General features: G+C 40.4%; 1 protein-coding gene across 2 annotated transcripts in view; it reads left to right on the top strand.

Moving 5' to 3' along the window:
- Nucleotides 1–19484, top strand: part of LOC131688438 (putative phospholipase B-like lamina ancestor) — a 59008-nt gene extending 39524 nt beyond the window's left edge. The window contains exons 1-5 of one of the 2 annotated variants that reach the window (XM_058972667.1): nt 2074–2434; nt 2901–3708; nt 16719–16985; nt 17571–18642; nt 18822–19484. In XM_058972667.1, the coding sequence (XP_058828650.1) occupies nt 3599–3708; nt 16719–16985; nt 17571–18642; nt 18822–19283 (1911 nt within the window). In that variant the 5' untranslated portion in view covers nt 2074–2434; nt 2901–3598 and the 3' untranslated portion in view covers nt 19284–19484. Of the gene's footprint in view, nt 1–2073; nt 2435–2900; nt 3709–16718; nt 16986–17570; nt 18643–18821 lie in introns of those variants that run through there. The other variant, XM_058972666.1, reaches the window with a different exon arrangement.
- Nucleotides 19485–19877: the final 393 nt, after the last annotated feature.

Consider the following 19877-nt stretch of genomic DNA (forward strand, 5'->3'; position numbering starts at 1 on the left):
AATACCCGGCGCATACCCAGACAACGTGCTCGATGTCATGATAGCCCTCATCACAAGCGCACAGACTACTCTCCGCAAGCCCAATACGCCGCAAGTAGGCATCTAGCGCGTAGTTGGACATAAGTCGGGACATAACACGAATAAAATCCCGACCCACATCCTTCCCCCTGATTCAAGGCTTCGTTGATACCTTTGGGATAATGGAATGTAGCCATCGTCCAAGTTCACCATTGCTTCACGAGGTATGCCAACTGTTGAGTGTCTTCTAAAAAATTAGTTGAAGCAGATTGGTCTTTCGTATATGTCACCATCTATTGCGCCCACCTTTGCTAATGAGTCGGCCTTTCCATTGCCCGGGATAGAGCAATGAGAGGGGACCCAAACAAAGGTAATCTGATAAGATTTTTCAGATAACGTACACAAGGACTCACGTATCTTTCCCAGGAAATATGGGAATCGCTTTTTGGGCTTCATCGCACGAAGAGCCTCGATAGAGCTGAGGCTATCCGAAGTGATGAAGTAGTGATCTGTGGGCAGAGTGTCGATGATCCCAAGGGTGTACTGAATTGCAGCTAACTCTGCGACGTAAACTGAAGCGGGATCATTGAGCTTGGATGAAGTGGTGATAGTATTATTGAAGATACCGAAGCCAGTGGACCCATCGAGATTTGATCCGTCAGTGTAAAACATTTTGTCACAGTCGACTTCTCGGAATTTATTATAAAATATATTGGGGATCGCTACAGCATAGTTCTTTCACATTCACATATTAAACCAAAACAAGTCTCGGTTTCGCTTTGTCTCATCGGCATTACAGAACTTCCACTCCAACAGGACATCACGTTTGACCAGTCGTTTGATTCGTTACACAAATCTTGTTTCAGTTTTGGGATTAAGCCTCAAGTCTGCGCCAAATTATTCCGGCAATAAGCTACTGTCGGTTTCTGAAGAGACGAAGTCGAAACACACCCATGACTTCGTTAAGTTAGGATTAGATGCCCAACCCTGACGACATACTCTTATATAATAAAATGCGTTTGCACTTCACTATAAAAACAATTCTTAGAATTTCGACTATGGCTAGGATTGCTGCAGTGTTCATAACCGTCTAAAGGTATTTAATATGGGATTAAGGTTGTACGCAGAATGGTACAAAAATTTAAAACGAAACATGCAGCTTGGAAAATCAATCAGCAATACTTTCAATATGTTGATTGATTTTCATGAGGTTCTAGCAAACGGTGTGGGAAAAACTGCATTTTTCGCTTTCGATTTTCGTACCATTCTCTGATCAACCTTAATCAGGTTTTAGAGATTTATACTAAACCAGAAGCCTTATTCTCATCAAGTCTTTTCCCAACAAAAACCAAGATTGGATCATGGTTTTCAAAATGGCGACAAACATCAATATTTGGCCTCTAACCGTCAAACCCATTTCAAAAATACCTCTATTGTGTACGTGTGGGCCAAAAGGAATCTTCGTGACCTGTCTCTTCCATTTTTACAAAAATCTTGTTAGTCTTTGCATTCAAAAGGACTAAATGAATGCAAAAACCGTCTTATTGGCAAAATCCGTGCAAAAAATCTTCAACAATTGTCTAAGTCTAAGCTGACCTAGATTTACCACATTGGAAATTGTCCATGTAAACAGGACGATGCGAGTTCAATGTTTGAACCACTATGTCCAAAAGTTCAAAGGTAGATAACGAACATTTTCATAATTAGTAATTAAATGTGCAACACAGTTTTTTTAGCAATCCATCAAATGTTGACGGAACAATGCCGAATTTTGAGAACGTAATTTATTTTATATAAACAGTAAGATTAGAAAGACGAATATGTTACATCCTCTGTGTAGGTCTGTACACTGATTCATTTGAGTACTTCAACATATACCGGCGCCACTCGCTACGTTCTCACTCCACCAGATTGGTGATATCTTTTCCCTTCCTTCCCATCCAAACAACCACCCAGCATTCACATAGTAGCTGATCATTCTCTGGTTGTGTTTGTGGGCAACGTTTCCATCACGCGACTCGCGACTTTTCGGGATCTCTCCTACGGCCATCGCAAGTCAGTTCATTTCCAACCGCGCTAGTGAACAGTTCAGCGAAAACGCGAATCAGCTCAGCTCGCCAATAAGTCCCACCTAATAGCAAACCTTGCGTCATTTGTTTGAGGAACCGTTTCTGTACACCTTTACGACGACGTCGACGACGGGACGGAAGTCGTGTTGTTTGGCTTACAGTGTTGCTTATTTCTGTGCATAAATTTGTGAAAGTTGTCGTCACACGGAGTGTTTTGCTTTCGTAACATTGCGCAAGCGTGCTCGATCAGTTGAAACAAGCGGAGTTCAGGCGCGTCTAACTAGTCTGCATTTGTGATAATTTTGGTGCTTAACGAATATAGCTCGGTGCAAGGTAGTACCGTCAAGGTAGGTTAATACCGTTGCAAATGTGTTATGTGGTTGTTAAGCCTTAGCGCCTACCAGGGAAATCTGCATATAAAGCGATTACTTACCAAATCAAGTTTCCGAGTTTTGATCTTCTAGAACTTAGGATTTATAAACTTAGCCGTTCAGTACATGACTCATAACAAGACTTTCGTGCATATGACACATTATTTGCCTACGCTGTTATCTTAATTAAATAAGTAAGCTAATACGGTGTCCCGTAATAATAGCAGATGCTAATAAGTGTTTATCCTTGGATTTTCATTTTTATTTCCCCACGTAGTTTGAACCTTCAAAGCAAAAAATGTCATCCTTGCACCAATTCGGCGGTGAATCAAGTATTCAAGAACACATTACAATGATACCAATCTAGCTACATCTACCATTTATAATTGTACGAGAATCGAAACCATGTTTTCTGACTCATCGATCTTATCTTCTTCCACAGGAAGCAACTCTGCTTGACGAGTGCAGGTGTGATCTCATCCTCGTGGTCCGGGTGTGATAACTATAGCGAACAACCATCTGTGATTATTCCTGTCTTCCCACGAATCCAGCACCCACGAAGATTCAAAGCTGAAGCCCAAAAAATTGCCATTCTGGTTCCCTCACCGATTTCATCTGATCATCTATTTTGTGTAGCCGGCATCATCAGCTTGCTCCACAGCTTCAAACCGTGTCACTCCGAAACCGCTTACCAATGAGAGTAGCCGGAGGGAGCTCCAGCCCGTACAAATTGGCGTCCAAGGCAGCCCAGAGCGTCGTCGTCTCCTGCGGCTGTGAGGCTGGCCAGCTCGGATTGACCCTACAATTTTGCTATTTTTATTTCGAAATCTCCACAATTCTGCTGCACCTGTTCCACGGCTTGGGCTTGGTAATTGCCGACCTCAACTATTGCCAGGCCTAGCTCCCGCTTCTTCCGACGCGAAACCGGCACACGTAGTGGCCATCATCATCATCATCACCAACGGTTCAGTGCAAATTTTTGAATCCGTCCTCTCGAATCTAAGTGATAGTAGAAAGAAGAAAAATCAAGTGCAAGTGTGTGCCATTTAGCTCAATCGTGTTTATCAAGTGCAGTTCGGAAAGGGAAAGGCCGCACGCCTCATTGTGTTCAATAATCAAGCCAAAGCCAAAATAGGAACCATGTTGAAGGTAGTCGGTGCATCCTGGTACAAAACACGGATAAGTACCTACATCTTAGGCGGTGCCTTCATGCTCGCGTTCGGAGCGTTCTTTATTGCGGAGATGGAGAGGTGAGTTTGAATTGTATTCTACACTGTTCAATAGAAATCGGTAAATTCCTGATGGAAAAATTGAAACAGAAAGCACTCATCTTTTGTAACGGAAAGTTAAGTGCGATATGAAAATTACATGACTTAAATTGCATAGCTGTAAATTATATAAATTTAGGCAATTTAAATCCAGATAATTGCATAATGTAAGACGGTTTTAATGTGACGTCTCCAATGATAACAAACTTGCTTGAACTGGTAGAAATGATTTTTATCAAACATTATGGAAAAGAGGACAAAATTAAACCATCAAAGCCCATTTGATAGCGAACAGTCTGATTAGAGCAGTAGGTATAGCAAAAATATCAGGACTCCTAACTTAGGGATAACAGACATCCTGGTTCCCCATATCCTGATGTCCAGTGAACTCGAAGAAAACCGTTTGATTAATCCTGGTTTTTCTCCTCTAACAATAAACATGGATCATTCTTAGTAATTTATTCATAGACACATTACTGTCAGCGACATACATGATTCGTGGCAGCTATTTAGCCTTTTATGTAGTGAACATCGGAATCTGGGACGCTCCTTCGGGTTCTCTCAAACAACAGCTATCGAGGGAATTCTCAGCGCAACTCAACTCTGTTCATATTCATAATATTAGAAGCGGCATTCCTTCCGTGACAGAGGCTACTGGCTGGGTAACCTTTTTACCTGATGATGTTGAAAACTATGTAATGGATTTGATTACAGTAGATTGACGACTTTTTTGTAGCATTTTCCGTAGTGGTCTGAGAACTGATAACGACTATTTCGTATTGTAGGCTCAGTTATCGGAATTTCGTATATGATGAAACTGTGTAACTATGACTTTCCTAAGCTTGAGCTCCATCCTCACCTTCCACCTCGCGGCAATATGTATAATTAACGGTTACTGTGTTGAACTGAAGTCTATTGCTATTTTGTAGTAGAGTCTTACTCATCTCGACCAACGACAGATAGAGGATCACCAGAACCACAATTGAAGTAACAGTGCCTTATCTCACACATCAGATCGTGGCGACTAATATTTATCAATTTATTTGCCAATCGAGCTGGATTTGGTAGAGGTAGAAAGCTCGTGCCTATAACTGCTTCTTGGGAGGAGTTCAATAGATTTGTTATGGAATGTGCGTTCGACTTCGTCTCACCAGAATCTGACACTAAGTTAGTGACAGGACTAAGCTAGCGCTGGACTGAGTTCAACATAATTTCAGTAGACGAATTTACGGTATAAATTATTTGTACTTTGTAGGCAAAAGGGAGGCCGATTAAATTTTGTTTTAGTTCCAAAAAACTCGCGAATAAATCGTCGTTCTTTTGAAATATTGATTATCTGCATCTGCACATTATCTATTACCACGTTTCTATGAATAGATCTAAGACTGCTTGTGAGAAAATTCCGTTTGCTCGCTCCATTTTCTATCAACTCACTTCCTCGCTCTCGTTCCGTAGTATCTTTTCGAGAGCGCAGTGTGTCTAGCGCTCTTAGCAATCTAACGGCATGCTAACTGATACTTAAAATAATACCATGAATGTTAAAAAGGTGCTTACTTAATGTAATGCCAACGGTTTCCACCTCTGGAGAGTCGTTGACCCGGAGATTTTTACTGACCTGACGGTGGAGGACTTTAAGCTAAAGCGGCTAAAGCTGAACGCACAAAAGGCGACAGGACATACCCCACGAAACATATTCACTATGGATTTTGTTCTACCTATTTTTTTTGACGTGTGTCCTATCACCTCGTGTGCGTTCAGAGTCAGCCGCTTTTTATTACCTCATGTGCAAAAAAAGAGAAAGGCATATACGTTGTAATTCCTTTTGTAATTTTTCATGAAATTTAGTCCTGTTTGATTAGAAAATTGCCTCACAATCGCCGTAGAGTGATCTCGTCTATACCGTCAAAATAAAGCTGTAAATTTCTCATGTTTGTAGACGGTTTTGTCGGTTTTATTAGGTGTAGAATTTCTCTTCCCCGGCTAAGTGAAAAGAATACAAAAGCACCAGCCACTCTCCCTGTGGAGAATAAGTCAAACGAGCATTGCTCTGATCCTCAACTAATAGGAGAGGAAGAAACACTCTGTGGTCTCGATAATTCGTCACCAGAAGTTCCAACAAAGGGGCAAAACTTGGCTTCATAGCCAACAGTTGGGGGTCACTGCAGGATCAGCAACAACACTGCTGCAAGAACTCGTTTTATGTTGACATAGCCAATTAGATTAGAACAAACTGAATCAAGGGATGGCGATCCCTTGATGCAGCTGCACATAGGCTCCACCAACAACGAAGTGATTTCGTAAAATTACAGGAAAATAACTTTTGAGCGACTTAGTGTAAGCAAATTTTAATTGTGGCATATAGCGAAATATCATTTTCCTTAAACTATAATAAAATTGATTTATTTTACATTTTCGTTGTTTCGCGCACGAAATCAAAAATATTACTTTTTAAATATTTTGCAAAGAATCAATTACATTCAAAAAAGTTGAAATTATCAATCATTCCACCAAACCCGGAGAAATTGACCGGAGATCGCACCCGGAAACCAGAGGCTCCGGGTCAAACCCGGAGGGGTGGAAACTCTAAATGTCATTTACTCAGGTCCACGGTCCCCCTTATTCTATGCGGCGTGTAACATGAGCCGACCAATCTCACCTCACTCCATATAACATGTCCCACCCGATTCTTAAGTTTCCCTTCGGGTGACATGAGATGCCCATTTAACCCTAGAACGTTGCACTGGGGTAAAAATGTACCCCACGGCTTCTTTGGAACCGTGTGAAGACGAGAATTCGGCATTGACCGACCTGGGAGAGTAAGAGTAGTTTCTAGTAAGAGAAGGAAAAGATGGTATAGCCAGTTTGCTTGTAGCCTTTGTGGAAGCAGGTGTCAAAGTTAGCGTGGGGTACATTTGTACCCCAGTGTACGGTTGCCGTTAGTATTATGTCAGGTTTCGTTCTGTCAGTGAAAATGTGTCTCGTGACAATACCAGTTTAAATACTAGTTGTTTTACTACGTAAGTAACAATTAGTATTATACAATCGTTTTTAATCATTTATTCAATTAATTTAATTTAATTTTGAAGCGGAACAAAAAATCGTTCTCATTTTTGCTGATTTTTATTGTTTTATTGTTTATTTTTTATAGTTTTTCAAAGCAATGGCTCGCAAGTATAATTTGCGCACAGTAGCTGCTGTAACAGTAACGTTGCCTGTTACCAATGTATTACTGGTCAGAAATATTTTTTCATTTCAATTTCCACCCGATTTTGTGGTATTTTCCAAAACACGATTTTTAAATTTTCACTCTTCAAAATATTTGAACATTTTCAAAAATATTGAAATTCCATTTCAAACCGTTTCAAGACCATTCTTTCAACTTTAAGAATCATTTGATTTTTTTCAAATCGGTTGAAAATTCGCAAAGTTATAGTAATTTTTGTGAAAAAAGTCAAAACCATGATTTTTTCACTTTTTATTTTGTTCAAACCAATTTATGTATCATTGATTCAATAAATTCCTTACTTTCACATACACAGCTATTTTCGCAATTAAGAATCGAAGAAAATGATGTATTATACAAATCTTTCGTTTGCATTTTTACCTGTGAAAATTGCGATCAAACGCGTGGGGTACATTTATACCCCAGTGCAACGTTCTAGGGTGGACAACGCAAGTGCAACGTTCTAGGGTTAACGACAATGTGGACTCTCACCTCACCCAAGTCGACTTTCAGAACCGGTGAGAAAAGCTACATAAAGTGAAGTGAGATTTGTCGTCTCACGTCACATGTAGCGCAGAATAAGGGAGCTGCTCCCTAGTACACAATGTCTTTTACAAGGCGAACAGAAAATTATTGCAGCACTGTTACTTCATTTTCAAGCATTTATCGGATGAAAATCAAATCGGTAGGGAGCTTTGTACATTTATTTGACAAAATTGGCATATGAGCGACTGAAAATAAAAGATTCAATCACAGAACATACCTCGCAAGACTCAATTGAAATATATTAGATAATAATAATCGAATAGAAACTTCAAGCGTAAAAATCGGACTGTCCGAGGGACACGTCTTTAAAAAAAAAACCTTCTATGTTGAAATCGAAAAAAACGCATCCTGCTCTTAGTTTAACCGACGCTTAATCTTGAATATAACGATGGATGTTTGTTTTTCTGCGATTCAATTATTTATTTTTAACCTGTTTTCAAACTTCATACGAAGCATGTTCTGTCATTGCGATTTTTATTTTCTGTCGCTCATATATTAGATCGATCATAGGAAGTTATACGGTAAAATTCTTGAAAATTTCTCCTACCCCATTCTAAACGAACTTGTACTGCTTATACCGGTAGCCAGAGCAGAGTTAAATCGGAACGTAATTTTCCATTCAAAACAGTAGTTCTCCCAGGTATCACTCTGGAGCTGCTAACTATAGTAGCACTGTAAATCCTGCATCTCGCGATAGGCCCCAACGAACGTGGTATCATTGTTCCAGTGAACATTGATAACACGAGATACGAACTGTTGTTTGATTGTGTATATTCACGCGGCGGACAATAATTCGGGAACGTTCTCGAAGTGACTTCATTGCCAGATCAAAATTATTTCTAACATTTCTATTTCGGATTTAGTTGATTATACCTATCGTAAAATTTCAATTATTAACAAATTTTGTTATATGCAAGATGATAATAATTTTTCATCTTTTGAGATGCCAAACTAGATGTGGAATAAGTATGAGGTTTTTTGATAGTGCTGGCTGACCAAATAAAAAAGAAATAAAAATTACCAACAATCCTTAAATACCTTTGGCCATTTCTGACCTCCATTTAAAAAGGTCATGTCAAACATATCCGTTGAATACGATATTTACTTGTGGATTACTGGCATCCGGGTGTATTTCAACAATTTAATTGCATACCTTCATCCGTCGGTAGGTGAAAGAAACGTTTGAAATATCCTATGCTGTACTTTATGATGAACTAGTTCAATTCAACAATGAGATCAGTTGACTTCCAGTCGTTTGTGGCCTAGCTGAAACGGTAGTGTAAAGGCATATATGATTGTGTCCGAACTGAAACAAACGCTACAACCGAGTTACGTTAAGCCGAAGAATAAGCCGGAATGCTGGCTGCTTCTAATACTTATTCCGGCTCCAGTGACACAACCGATTCTAGTTAGAATCGGTTGTGTCACTGGAGCCGGAATACTAGTTAGAAACAGGCAGAATTTTTGCTGAACTTTACTGGGAAGCTGAGACAAGCGGTTCAAACTTTAACTCAGGTAAGCTTTTCATGTTTTGTGCTAGACTGAAACGTTCGTGCCCAGACTGAAACTGACAGCATCAAAACAACAGCGCTAGATTGTTGTTGTCACCATTCCTGATTCTGCCGTTGGCTTCGATCATACCTTGTTCACCGTAATGTCGTTGGTCAAATTGGTGACAATGAATCTGAGTCCTTTTCCAACCATTCTGGAGTTCCTCCAGGTAGTACGCTTGGTCCGCTACTGTTTTCACTGTTCGTGAATGATGTGGTTTTCGTCTTAATGCGTGGAGAGGAAACTGTTCTTCGCCGACGACTTGAAAATATTTCTAGTTATAAGGAAAGAAAGCGATTGCCGTGAGCTACAGTATCTCGTTGATACCTTTTATAGTTGATGTAAAAGAAACATGATGGTTCTTAGTGTTGCTAAATGCTTTGTTATCAGCTTTCATCAAACGAAGAACATGTTTACTTTCAACTACAACATCGCAGGAAATCAGCTGCCATTCGTTGATCATGTAAAAGATTTGGGCATCATCCTTGATGAAAGGCTAACGTACACCCATCACTTCTCAGCGATCATTAACAAAGCTAATCGTCTACTAGGTTTTCTGTTCAAAATATCCAACGAATTCCGGGACTCTTTGCCCTTCAAAGCGTTGTATTGTTCACTGGTACGCTCACAGTTGGAATTCGCAAACGTCGTCTGGTGCCCCTACCATGCAACTTGGAGCCAATGAATTGAAGCCGTCAAGCGCAGATTCATAAAATATGCGTTACGTCAATTGCCTTGGAATGATTCGCTGAACTTGTCACCATACGAAAACCGTTGTCGATTACTAGGACTGCACACTTTAGAAGATCGTAGACACGCGTCGCAAGCTACCTTCGTATCTAAGCTTCTTCTCGCCGAATATGATGTTCCCGATCTCCTATCACAAATTACACTCTACGCGCCAACCCGTGTCCTTCGTCCTCGAACACTGCTGCAGACTGAAATGCGTAAAACTAACTACGCTGCCAACAGCCCGATACTAGCAATGGTCCGTCGCTTTAACGATTTTACCGACATCTTCGACTTCGTCATTAGTTCTGAACAGTTTCGAAAAACGTTTGTTTTCACTTTAGGTTAATTATTTGTAATTTAGTTCATTAAGACTCATTGTCAGTTGGACGTAAATTGTTAAATACATAAATACATAAATACATAAATACATAAATACATAAATACATAAATACATAAATACATAAATACATAAATACATAAATACATAAATACATAAATACATAAATACATAAATACATAAATACATAAATACATAAATACATAAATACATAAATACATAAATACATAAATACATAAATACATAAATACATAAATACATAAATACATAAATACATAAATACATAAATACATAAATACATAAATACATAAATACATAAATACATAAATACATAAATACATAAATACATAAATACATAAATACATAAATACATAAATACATAAATACATAAATACATAAATACATAAATACATAAATACATAAATACATAAATACATAAATACATAAACAACTTAGTTCGCCCAAATATCAACTAGATTAAATTAGAAAATCAATTTTTTGGTTAAAATTGTGATGAATGGGTTTTCCGTGCAATAAGCTTTTTGTTTCAACTATGACTTTAATAGATCTAGTTAAATAAATCATTCACATAGTTGAAACCGCTTAAGCTATTTCAACTTTCAATCCACAAGGGTTTCGAATCTGTAATGTTTTTAGTTGATCCAGCTCAATTTAATAATTAAACTATTGAAACAATTAAAGTTGCTTGGATTATTAATTAACAGGCTTTTTGATTCAACTTTAGTACACATAGTTGAAACAGCTAAAGCTACTTTGAATTTTAATTGGTAACCTATTGGAATCAACAATGAATTTAGTTGATCCAACTAAATTTTAACAAATCGATTTCAGAAATACAACTAACAATTTAGTTGTTATGCGATCAAGAGCGTTTCCATGTGTATAAATTAATATAAAAAGTTGCAACACGTTTGAAATTCCAATGTTAGAAAAAAGACTGCTGGGTTTTTTTAACTAGCTGTTTTGTAAAGTCTGTATAAATCTGTTATGTTTTGGAAATCTGTATTAAATCTGTATTCTTTCTCAGATCTCTATTAACCCTTAAAACCGTATAATACAGATAAATAAAATCCCGGGCTATGGCTAAGTGCCAATCGTTCATTATGCCTAATGTATCTATGAATAACCTCATTACGGCTGAAGCATTCTCGCCTAATATCATCATCCGTAGTGCCGTTGTAGACTTCAAAAACTGGAAAATCCTATCTTCGACTGAAGAGATGGAGGGCTTGTTGTAGGATAAAATGAATGCCCACTTACAAAATGCGATACTGTTATAGAAATCAGCAATAGTAGCGAAAATATATAAAACTAAAATAGTGTGACAATAAGAGGGTAAATATTCCACTATATTCTGAAGATGAAGCAGTCGACGAACGGTTGTAGGATCCGCACTATTTGTAAATTCGTGTCGCAATACGGATAGGTGTACTTCTATCCAGTTCGTAATACGTTTAATGGCCTTTTTTGACAATAATCGTTTACGACAACCGCCCAGTGAGATTATGTCATCCTACGTTAGTCCAATGCGTTGGATGTTTATTCAATGAACGCCCAATATCTTCAACTGGGCGTTGCTGTCGTATTACGAACTGAACAATTTTGACCGCCATTATGGCACGAAAAAAGCTGGATAGTGATGATACTAATCGATTTCGCCACCTCCAAGAACATGGCCATAAGGAGCACCTTCTTCCAGCACCGCCTCCTGCACCGATACACCTGGAGATCACCGTAACAAACAGAGACGCCATATGATCATGTTCTGATTGATGGACGGCACTTCTCGAACATTATCGACGTAAGGACCTATCGGGGCGCTAACATCGACTCGGACCACTATCTGGTGATGGTTAAACTGCGCCCAAAACTATCCGTAGTGAACAGTGTAAGATACCGGCGCCCGCCGCGTTATAACCTAGACCGACTGAGGGAAACCAACGCCGCGACAACGAACGCGCAGCATCTTGAAGCAGTGCTGCTACTGGAGGAGGAGCTCATCGATGCTCCCTTTGAGGACTGCTGGACCATGACTAAAGCAGCCATAAGCAGCACTGGGGAGAGCGTCCTGGGTTACGAACAGAGGAGTTGACGGAGCGATTGGTTCGATGGCGAGTGCCAAGAGATATTGGACGAGAAGAATGTAGCACGCGCAGCGATGTTGCTTCAAGCCACTCGTCAGAACGTGGAGTCATATCGACGGAAGCGAAAACAGCAGATTCGTCTTTTTCAGTACAAAAAGCGCCGCCTGGAAGAGTCTGAGAGAGAGGGGATGGAGCTGCTGTATCGCTCTCGGGAAACGCGGGCGTTCTTCAAGAAGCCAAATGACTCTCGCAACGGTTTTGTGCCGCGGGCCGAAATGTGTAGAGACAAGGAAGGTGGCATTTTGACGGACGAACGTGAGGTGGTCGAAATGTGGAGGCAGTACTTCAATGAATATCTGAATGGTGCGCAGGTGGACAATCGAGCGTTCGAGGAGGACGATTATGTCAGTGTCGCAGCCGACGGGGATGTGCCGGCGCCCACTATGAATGAGGTTAACGAGGCTATTCAACAGCTCAAGAACAACAAGGCAGCTGGTAAGGATGGTCTAGGAGCGGAACTCTTCAAGGTGGGTCCGGAGAAACTGACGGAAAGCATGCACCGAATAATCGAAAGAATCTGGGACAGAGAACATCTACCGGAGGAGTGGAAGGAAGGGGTCATTACCCCAATATACAAGAAAGGCGACAAATTGGACAGTGAAAACTACAGAGCGATCACCGTGACAAATGCCGCTTACAAAGTGCTATCCCAGATTCTGTTCCGGCGCCTATCACCGCTGGTAAATGGATTTGTCGGGAGTTATCAGGCCGGTTTCATCAACGGCAGATCAACAAACGACCAAATCTTTACTATACGGCGAATCCTCCAAAAATGCCGTGAATACCAGGTTCCGACACAGCACCTGTTCATCGACTTTAAAGCCGCATATGACACGGTGGACCGTGTAGAGATATGGAAAATGATGGACGAGAACGGCTTCACTGGGAAGCTGACAAGACTGATTAAGACTACGATGGATGGTGTAAAGTGTTGTGTCAAAATTTCGGACGGCCTCTCGGGTCCGTTTAAAAACGCAGGGGATTAAGACAAGGCGATGGGTTGTCCTGCCTGCTTTTCAATATAGCGCTAGAAGGTGTAATGCGAAGAGCGGGGTTCAACATGCGGGGAACGATTTTCACGAGGTCCGGACAGTTCGTGTGCTTCGTGGACATAATCGGTAGAAACAAGGAGACGGTAGCAGATCTGTATACCCGAATGAAGCGCGAAGCAGCACGAGTAGGACTGAAGATAAATGTGTCTAAGACGAAGTACATGTTGGCTGGCGGAACCGATCGCGATAGGGAACGCTTGGGCAGTAGTATTACGATCGACGGCGACGAGTTCGAGGTGGTTGACGAGTTCATCTATCTAGGCTCATTGGTGACTGCGGACAATAACACCAGCTGGGAGATCAGAAGGCGTATTATCTCTGGAAGTCGTGCTTACTATGGGGTCCACAAAACTTTGAGATCCAGGAAGCTTCACCACCGCACGAAATGCGCCATGCACAACACACTGATTAGACCGGTGGTTCTCTACGGGCACGAAACGTGGACAATGCTCGAGGAGGATCTGCAAGCACTCGAAGTCTTCGAAGGAAGGGTGCTAACGATCTTCGGTGGTGTGCAGGAGGATGGCGTGTGGAGGAGAAAGATGAACCACGAACTTGCGCGACTCTATGGTGTGCCAAGTAGCCGGAAAGTAGCTCAAGCTGGAAGGGTACGGTGGGCGGGGCATATTGTGAAGATGCCGGACAACAACCCCACCAAGTTGGTTTTCACCTCCAACCCGGCAGGTACAAGACGGAGAGGAGCGCAGCGTTCCCAATGACTAGTCCAAGTGGAGCAGAACCTGGCGAGTATCGTGCACCTGAGAGGTTGGAGACAAGCAGCAACTGACCGAGTGACGTGGCGGAATATTGTGGAACAGACCAAATCATGATAATATGATGTATAATCAGGAAATATAATATAATATAGTGATGATACTTTTATCCTATGCTATAACTACGGTGTTCAAGTGTTCCTTCCTTCGTCATCCTACATGGTACTACAGTGAAAACCCGTTTTTATCAGCCCCTAATTTTGCCAGCCTTTCGACCCGATTCCGTTAACCAGCCAGGTTTATGAGGCTATGTATACGGAATAATGTTGAATATTTTAACAGCTTCGGTTTACAAAAGAAAATAAATAGATATGTTTTGTCATTGCCTCCATTTTGTCAACAAAAGATAAAGGGGCTGATAAAAACGGGTCTTTAGTGTATTATGCTTTTACCATGCTGTGTACTTATGACAATCTGTTTTCCTCGTGCCAGTACTCTAATCAGTATGCACATACGGAAAATCCTGTACAAGCACCCAAGAGAAAAATCGTTCTATATAGCAAATAAAAATTCTGAGATTTCGGCATCTCCAGTTGATTCCCAAACTTTTGTCCACCCAGAAAGGTATGGTAAACCATCTGTAAATGCAAAATTGACGACTACATCCAGCGCTTTTGAACAAATTACAAACACCGAAGGAACAGGAAATAAGAAGACATTTTAAAGATATGTCTCTGGTTTCCATTCCATATATTTTAATCGTTAATTTTTTCGGTTTGTTTTTCTATTACACTGTTTTCTTAGAAATTGGGTCGTCAAACGGTGGGATAACTAAGTTCTCACAAGCTTCCTATCTCATGCCTCCACGCGAGTCTAAGTCCTTAGACCGGCGACGACTGGTTGCTATCAGCCTTCTGCCGATAGTAGGGAATTAGAGGGTGTGAACAGATCTAGTCGAGATAACATTACCGTTAAAAATGAGTAGTTGATCGGAAATCAACCCCAATAAGACTTTAATCTGACTAGTATCGATGATCACGGGTCAATACATACTGAAAATTCGCCGCGTCTGTTTTTAGTCAATTTCAAGTTCCGTTATTACTAATAAGCTCGTGCATCAGGTTAACAATCCTTTATATTTCCCTTAAATGCTCGTTATTATCGCTCGTATAGGATCTCGCGCTATCATAACTCTTTGCCTGTATAATGTGTTATCACTCGGTAGTTTTAAACTTAATAAATATATCGTAGAGCAGAAGTAGAGAAATCTATCTAAATGGGTCATTCCACGCGAAGTGATCAAAAAAAGATGCAAACTTGAAATCGACCTTCACGGATTTGAACAAAATTTGGAGGAATTGTTCATCTAGGGCCAATATATAAAAACCCAAATTTTTGTGTCAATTGAACCACCCCTCGGGTCATGGGAGCTCCTCCCGTTTTGGAAAATTGCCAAAACCCTTGATTTTCTTTTGATTATATCTCCGGTTCTATTTACTCTAGAATCAAACCACAAGATGGCTTTTGAAGAAAATTGTTCAAGGAGTCTAGAAAAAATATTATTTTTTGCCGGCAGTGTTGCCAACTATGCAATTTTTTCAGTTAAATATTAAAAGTAAATTTTTCTCTCAAGACGTATATTTTAATTTTGAAAATTTTAATACCATCGCGTTCCTCAGACATTTTTACATAAAAACACTTATCATCCCAATATAATATGAGCGCATCCTGACATATACTGTTTTGAAGGGAAAAACTCCGATTTTCTCATATAAAAATCCATTTTTGTTGGCCAAAATTGAGAAAATCTTCAAACTGTCATAAAAATCGACCCTGATCTGCTAGAAGCAAACCAAATACGTAGTTTTTCATCATTTCTCGTCTACTTCACGAAAAATTATGTTTGAACTCAGAATACTCAAGTTGGTTTTTTAGTGTTGTGCGCTTGCGATTTGATATGGGAAATTGCGGTTTTTTTCCTTCGAAACGGTGTATCTCAGGATGCGCTCATATTATATTGGGATGATAAGTGTTTTTTTATGTAAAAATGTCTGAGGAACGCGATGGCATTAAAATTTTCAAAATTAAAATATACGTATTGAGAGAAAAATTAACTTTTAATATTTAACTGAAAAAATTGCATAGTTGGCAACACTGTCGGTAAAAAAATAATATTTTTTATAGACTCCTTGAACAATTTTCTTCAAAAGCCATCTTGTGATTTGATTCTAGAGTAAATAGAACCGGAGATATAATCAAAAGAAAATCAAGGGTTTTGGCAATTTGCCAAAACGGGGTGTGCTCCCATGACCCAAGGGGTGGTTCAATTGTCACAAAAATTTGGGTTTTTGTATGTTGGTCCTAGATGAACAATTCCTCTAAATTTTGTTCAAATCCGTAAAGGTCGATTACACGTGCCTTGATCACTTCGCATGGAATAACCCAAATAGTGTTGCAATAAATAGTGACACGGCCCATTACGCAAATAATATTAACTTTCCGGCTGAATTGAAGCTTTTAGGCCTGTTCCTTCCATTTTGCTCCAAGTTCTAGAACCCCTGATTCTACCTGATGAGTTGCACCACATTTAAGGCACTTTAAAGGCTTAGATTGTAAAAAACTTGTTACCTTTCGAATAATATCTTTAATAACATGCCTTTACCCCTTTTTCAGGCCCGTCTACGACGGAACGTACTGCGCCACGGCTTACTGGGCCGGCAACTCGGGCTTCCGAGTGGAGTTTTGGGGTCAACGAAACGATCTGGAGGTGGTCCCGAAAGGAGCGGTGCGCGGCTGCTATCGGAACAGCCTGCTAGAAAATGGCTGGTCCCAGCTGGAGTTAGAATCTCAGCCCGAGTATCCTGACAAAATTCAAGCATTCGCTGCCGGCATGTTGGAGGGAGCGCTCAGCTGGCATACTATCTATCTTCACTGGACGAAGTGAGTAAATTCCAGTATTTTTGCTTGTGAATACGCGCGTTCTTTATCACAAGTCTGCGGAATCGTGACTACATATGAGTTGGTAATGTTCATATTTGGCTGATTTCTAGAAAGAATTATTTAGATTAGATAAGAGATGTCCAAAGCGTATATGGTTGTAGCTCTAATTGTTAATGCGAAAAACCCTATTCTTATGATCGCCCTACCCATATGAAGCCATTACAGCCTCTTTTTTCTTTATTCAAATCATTGGTTTAAATGGTAGGGTAAAAATTAGCACACTCGAATCAAATTTTTATTAAGTTCAAACACGAGTAGTTTACTGCTTTCATACCACTTCCACTTTTATACTGTTTCATAGAAACGAACCTGTAATATCGATATCAACTTATTGGCATTGAATCAATTAAACATCGAATATTGAACTAAAAAATACGACTTTCTCTGATACAACCAAAATAGACTTATTACCCTATCCGCCCAATTTTCCATTACTTAAATCATAATAAATTCCATTTTTCAGCGAAACTCAATCCAACAAACCTACAGTAACTAAACTATTCATTGTCTTCTTCTCCCATCCAGCACCATCAACGCGGAATGCACTCGGGACGATCAGTCGGAGGAGTTCTGCGACTGGCTGCGTCGTATCGTCACCACAAATATGGAAACTGTCAAAAAGATGGCGGACATGAAGGGCAAGCATGACCACTACTGGTACCAGATTGGCCTGTTCTATGATCAGCTCGACGGGCTGGAGTTTGGCTTCCGCAAGGGCGTTCGTCGGTCGCGCATGGAGTACGAGATACCGATGGAGGACTTCCTGTTGATGAACAGTGCGGTCGATATACGGGATCTGAAAGCGTACTACATGAACTTTTTGGATGGAGAAAGTGGCATGGAAGTGGAACCGAACAAAGGGATTCTGTTGTTGAAGATTTTGGAGAACAGTGGCGGACTGGTGAAGATTTTGTTGGGTCACGCAAGTGATGGCAGCTACGCGTCGATGCTAAGAGTGGTAAAGAAGTATACGTTTAACTATCATTTCTCATCCGAAGCTACCGTTGACCGGGTGGTTCCGAGTACAAACATCGTGTTCACCGGTTATCCAGCTGCATTGTCATCGATGGATGATTTCTATATGCTCTCTGGAAAGCGACACAAAATGGTGGCAGCCGGAATTAAGATAGAAAATGACAATTTGAATCTCTGGACTAAGATCGATCTGGTGCGATCGGTTCCTCTGGGTCCACGAGTGATGGCTGCTAACCGGTTGGCACACAGTGGCCGCGTTTGGTCGAAGTATTTCGCACGGAGTCCATCAACCGGTGCTAAACAGTGGCTAATTATGGATATGAAGCGGCTGAACCATAGAACTAACATTACCGATGATTCGGCTGAAACGGAAGAAACTCTTATGAACCAGATCGAAATGATTGAGTACGATGGGCAACGAACGGAAACGAAGCATATGGAAGACTATGTGGATGTTGATTTTGAAGAGCGTGTGCGAAAAGTTACCTCCATTGGGAAAATTAGCGACGGTGGCTTATTTTGGGTCGTAGATCAGCTTCCTGGTCGGCTGCACGCAGAGGATATGACAGAGAAAATCATCGAGGATGGTTACTGGCTTGGGAACGGTGTGCCCATTTTTAAGGTGAGTTTGAACAGATTTTTTTCTTTCTAATACCAATGTAAAATTAAAAGAAATATCAATTGAATTTTTGTTCAAACCAATGCATCAGAATTGGATTTGGTAAGAATATCTACCTATTTTCCAACATTTGGTAATCTATCGACTATGGTACATAATTCTTTTTATTCTTCTTTACACAGGAACTAGCCGACATCGGACATGTAAAAACAAACAGCACCAATACGCAACAGAAACATTCCGCACAAGATAAAATTCTCAACAACATCACCGACCTGGATGGGATAGCCAAATTCATCCGCCAAAGCGCCTACCGTGGTGACCTGGACCAGCAGAACCCGACGGCATTCGGTAACATCGACATGAAGCTGTTCTCCGAAACCAATGCTAGTAATGGAACGGTGATATTCCAAGCATACTCCGGTCCCCTGTTTGAACCGATCACTGACGGTCAGGCGTTCAAGCGTAGTGTCGAATCGGTGGACGTAGGCAATGATGAAGAGGCAGGTCCTTCAATGGGCGCGAAGCCGAAGCGTATGAAACCATTCGATTGGAATGCTGCCGATGACCTGGAAGCGCGCCACCAGGGGCAACCCGCGGTTTGGGACTTTGCTCGTGAAACGCCTCACTGGGCATGGTTATGATGTGATACGGATGAGAGCTTAAAATGTTCTGTCTTAAAGTGCTTATATTTATACAATAATTTTTTGAATGGCCATATTTCAAAAACTTACAACATTTTAAAACTTACAAAACAAACTAGATGCAATATATTTCAGACAATCTATTGAGGGACCCCACTTTTGACGATATTTTAATAAAAAATAGCAAAATGTTTTATTGAACCGAAAGTCTATGAATGTATAATGTTCCGAAAACCAAAAGTACAATCCAAAGAGCCTGCATCGGAAGTTTTTCCGTTCGGTTTCAGTTACAGAAGCGGATCTTTTTGGGTTACTAACAGAAATCAGATCAGAGCAGACATGACTGAAGAACCGAAAAACACTTAATATCCTCGATGAGATAAGCTATTCACGCAGTCGATCAGAATTGACAATGTTCCGTAAAACCCCCTCATACTAGATTGTAAAATTTGGCGTAAAGGTTATGTAATGCGGACTGAGGCAATTTGATATAAGAATCGATTAAAAAGTTTTCTCCTTCAAAGTACACAAAACCTTCAGGGTAAGAACTTGCCAAAGGGAAATATTTCGCACGGTATAAAATCTACTATACAT

The sequence above is a fragment of the Topomyia yanbarensis genome, chromosome 3 (assembly GCF_030247195.1).
Source record: "Topomyia yanbarensis strain Yona2022 chromosome 3, ASM3024719v1, whole genome shotgun sequence".
Classification (NCBI taxonomy): Eukaryota; Metazoa; Arthropoda; class Insecta; order Diptera; family Culicidae; genus Topomyia; species Topomyia yanbarensis.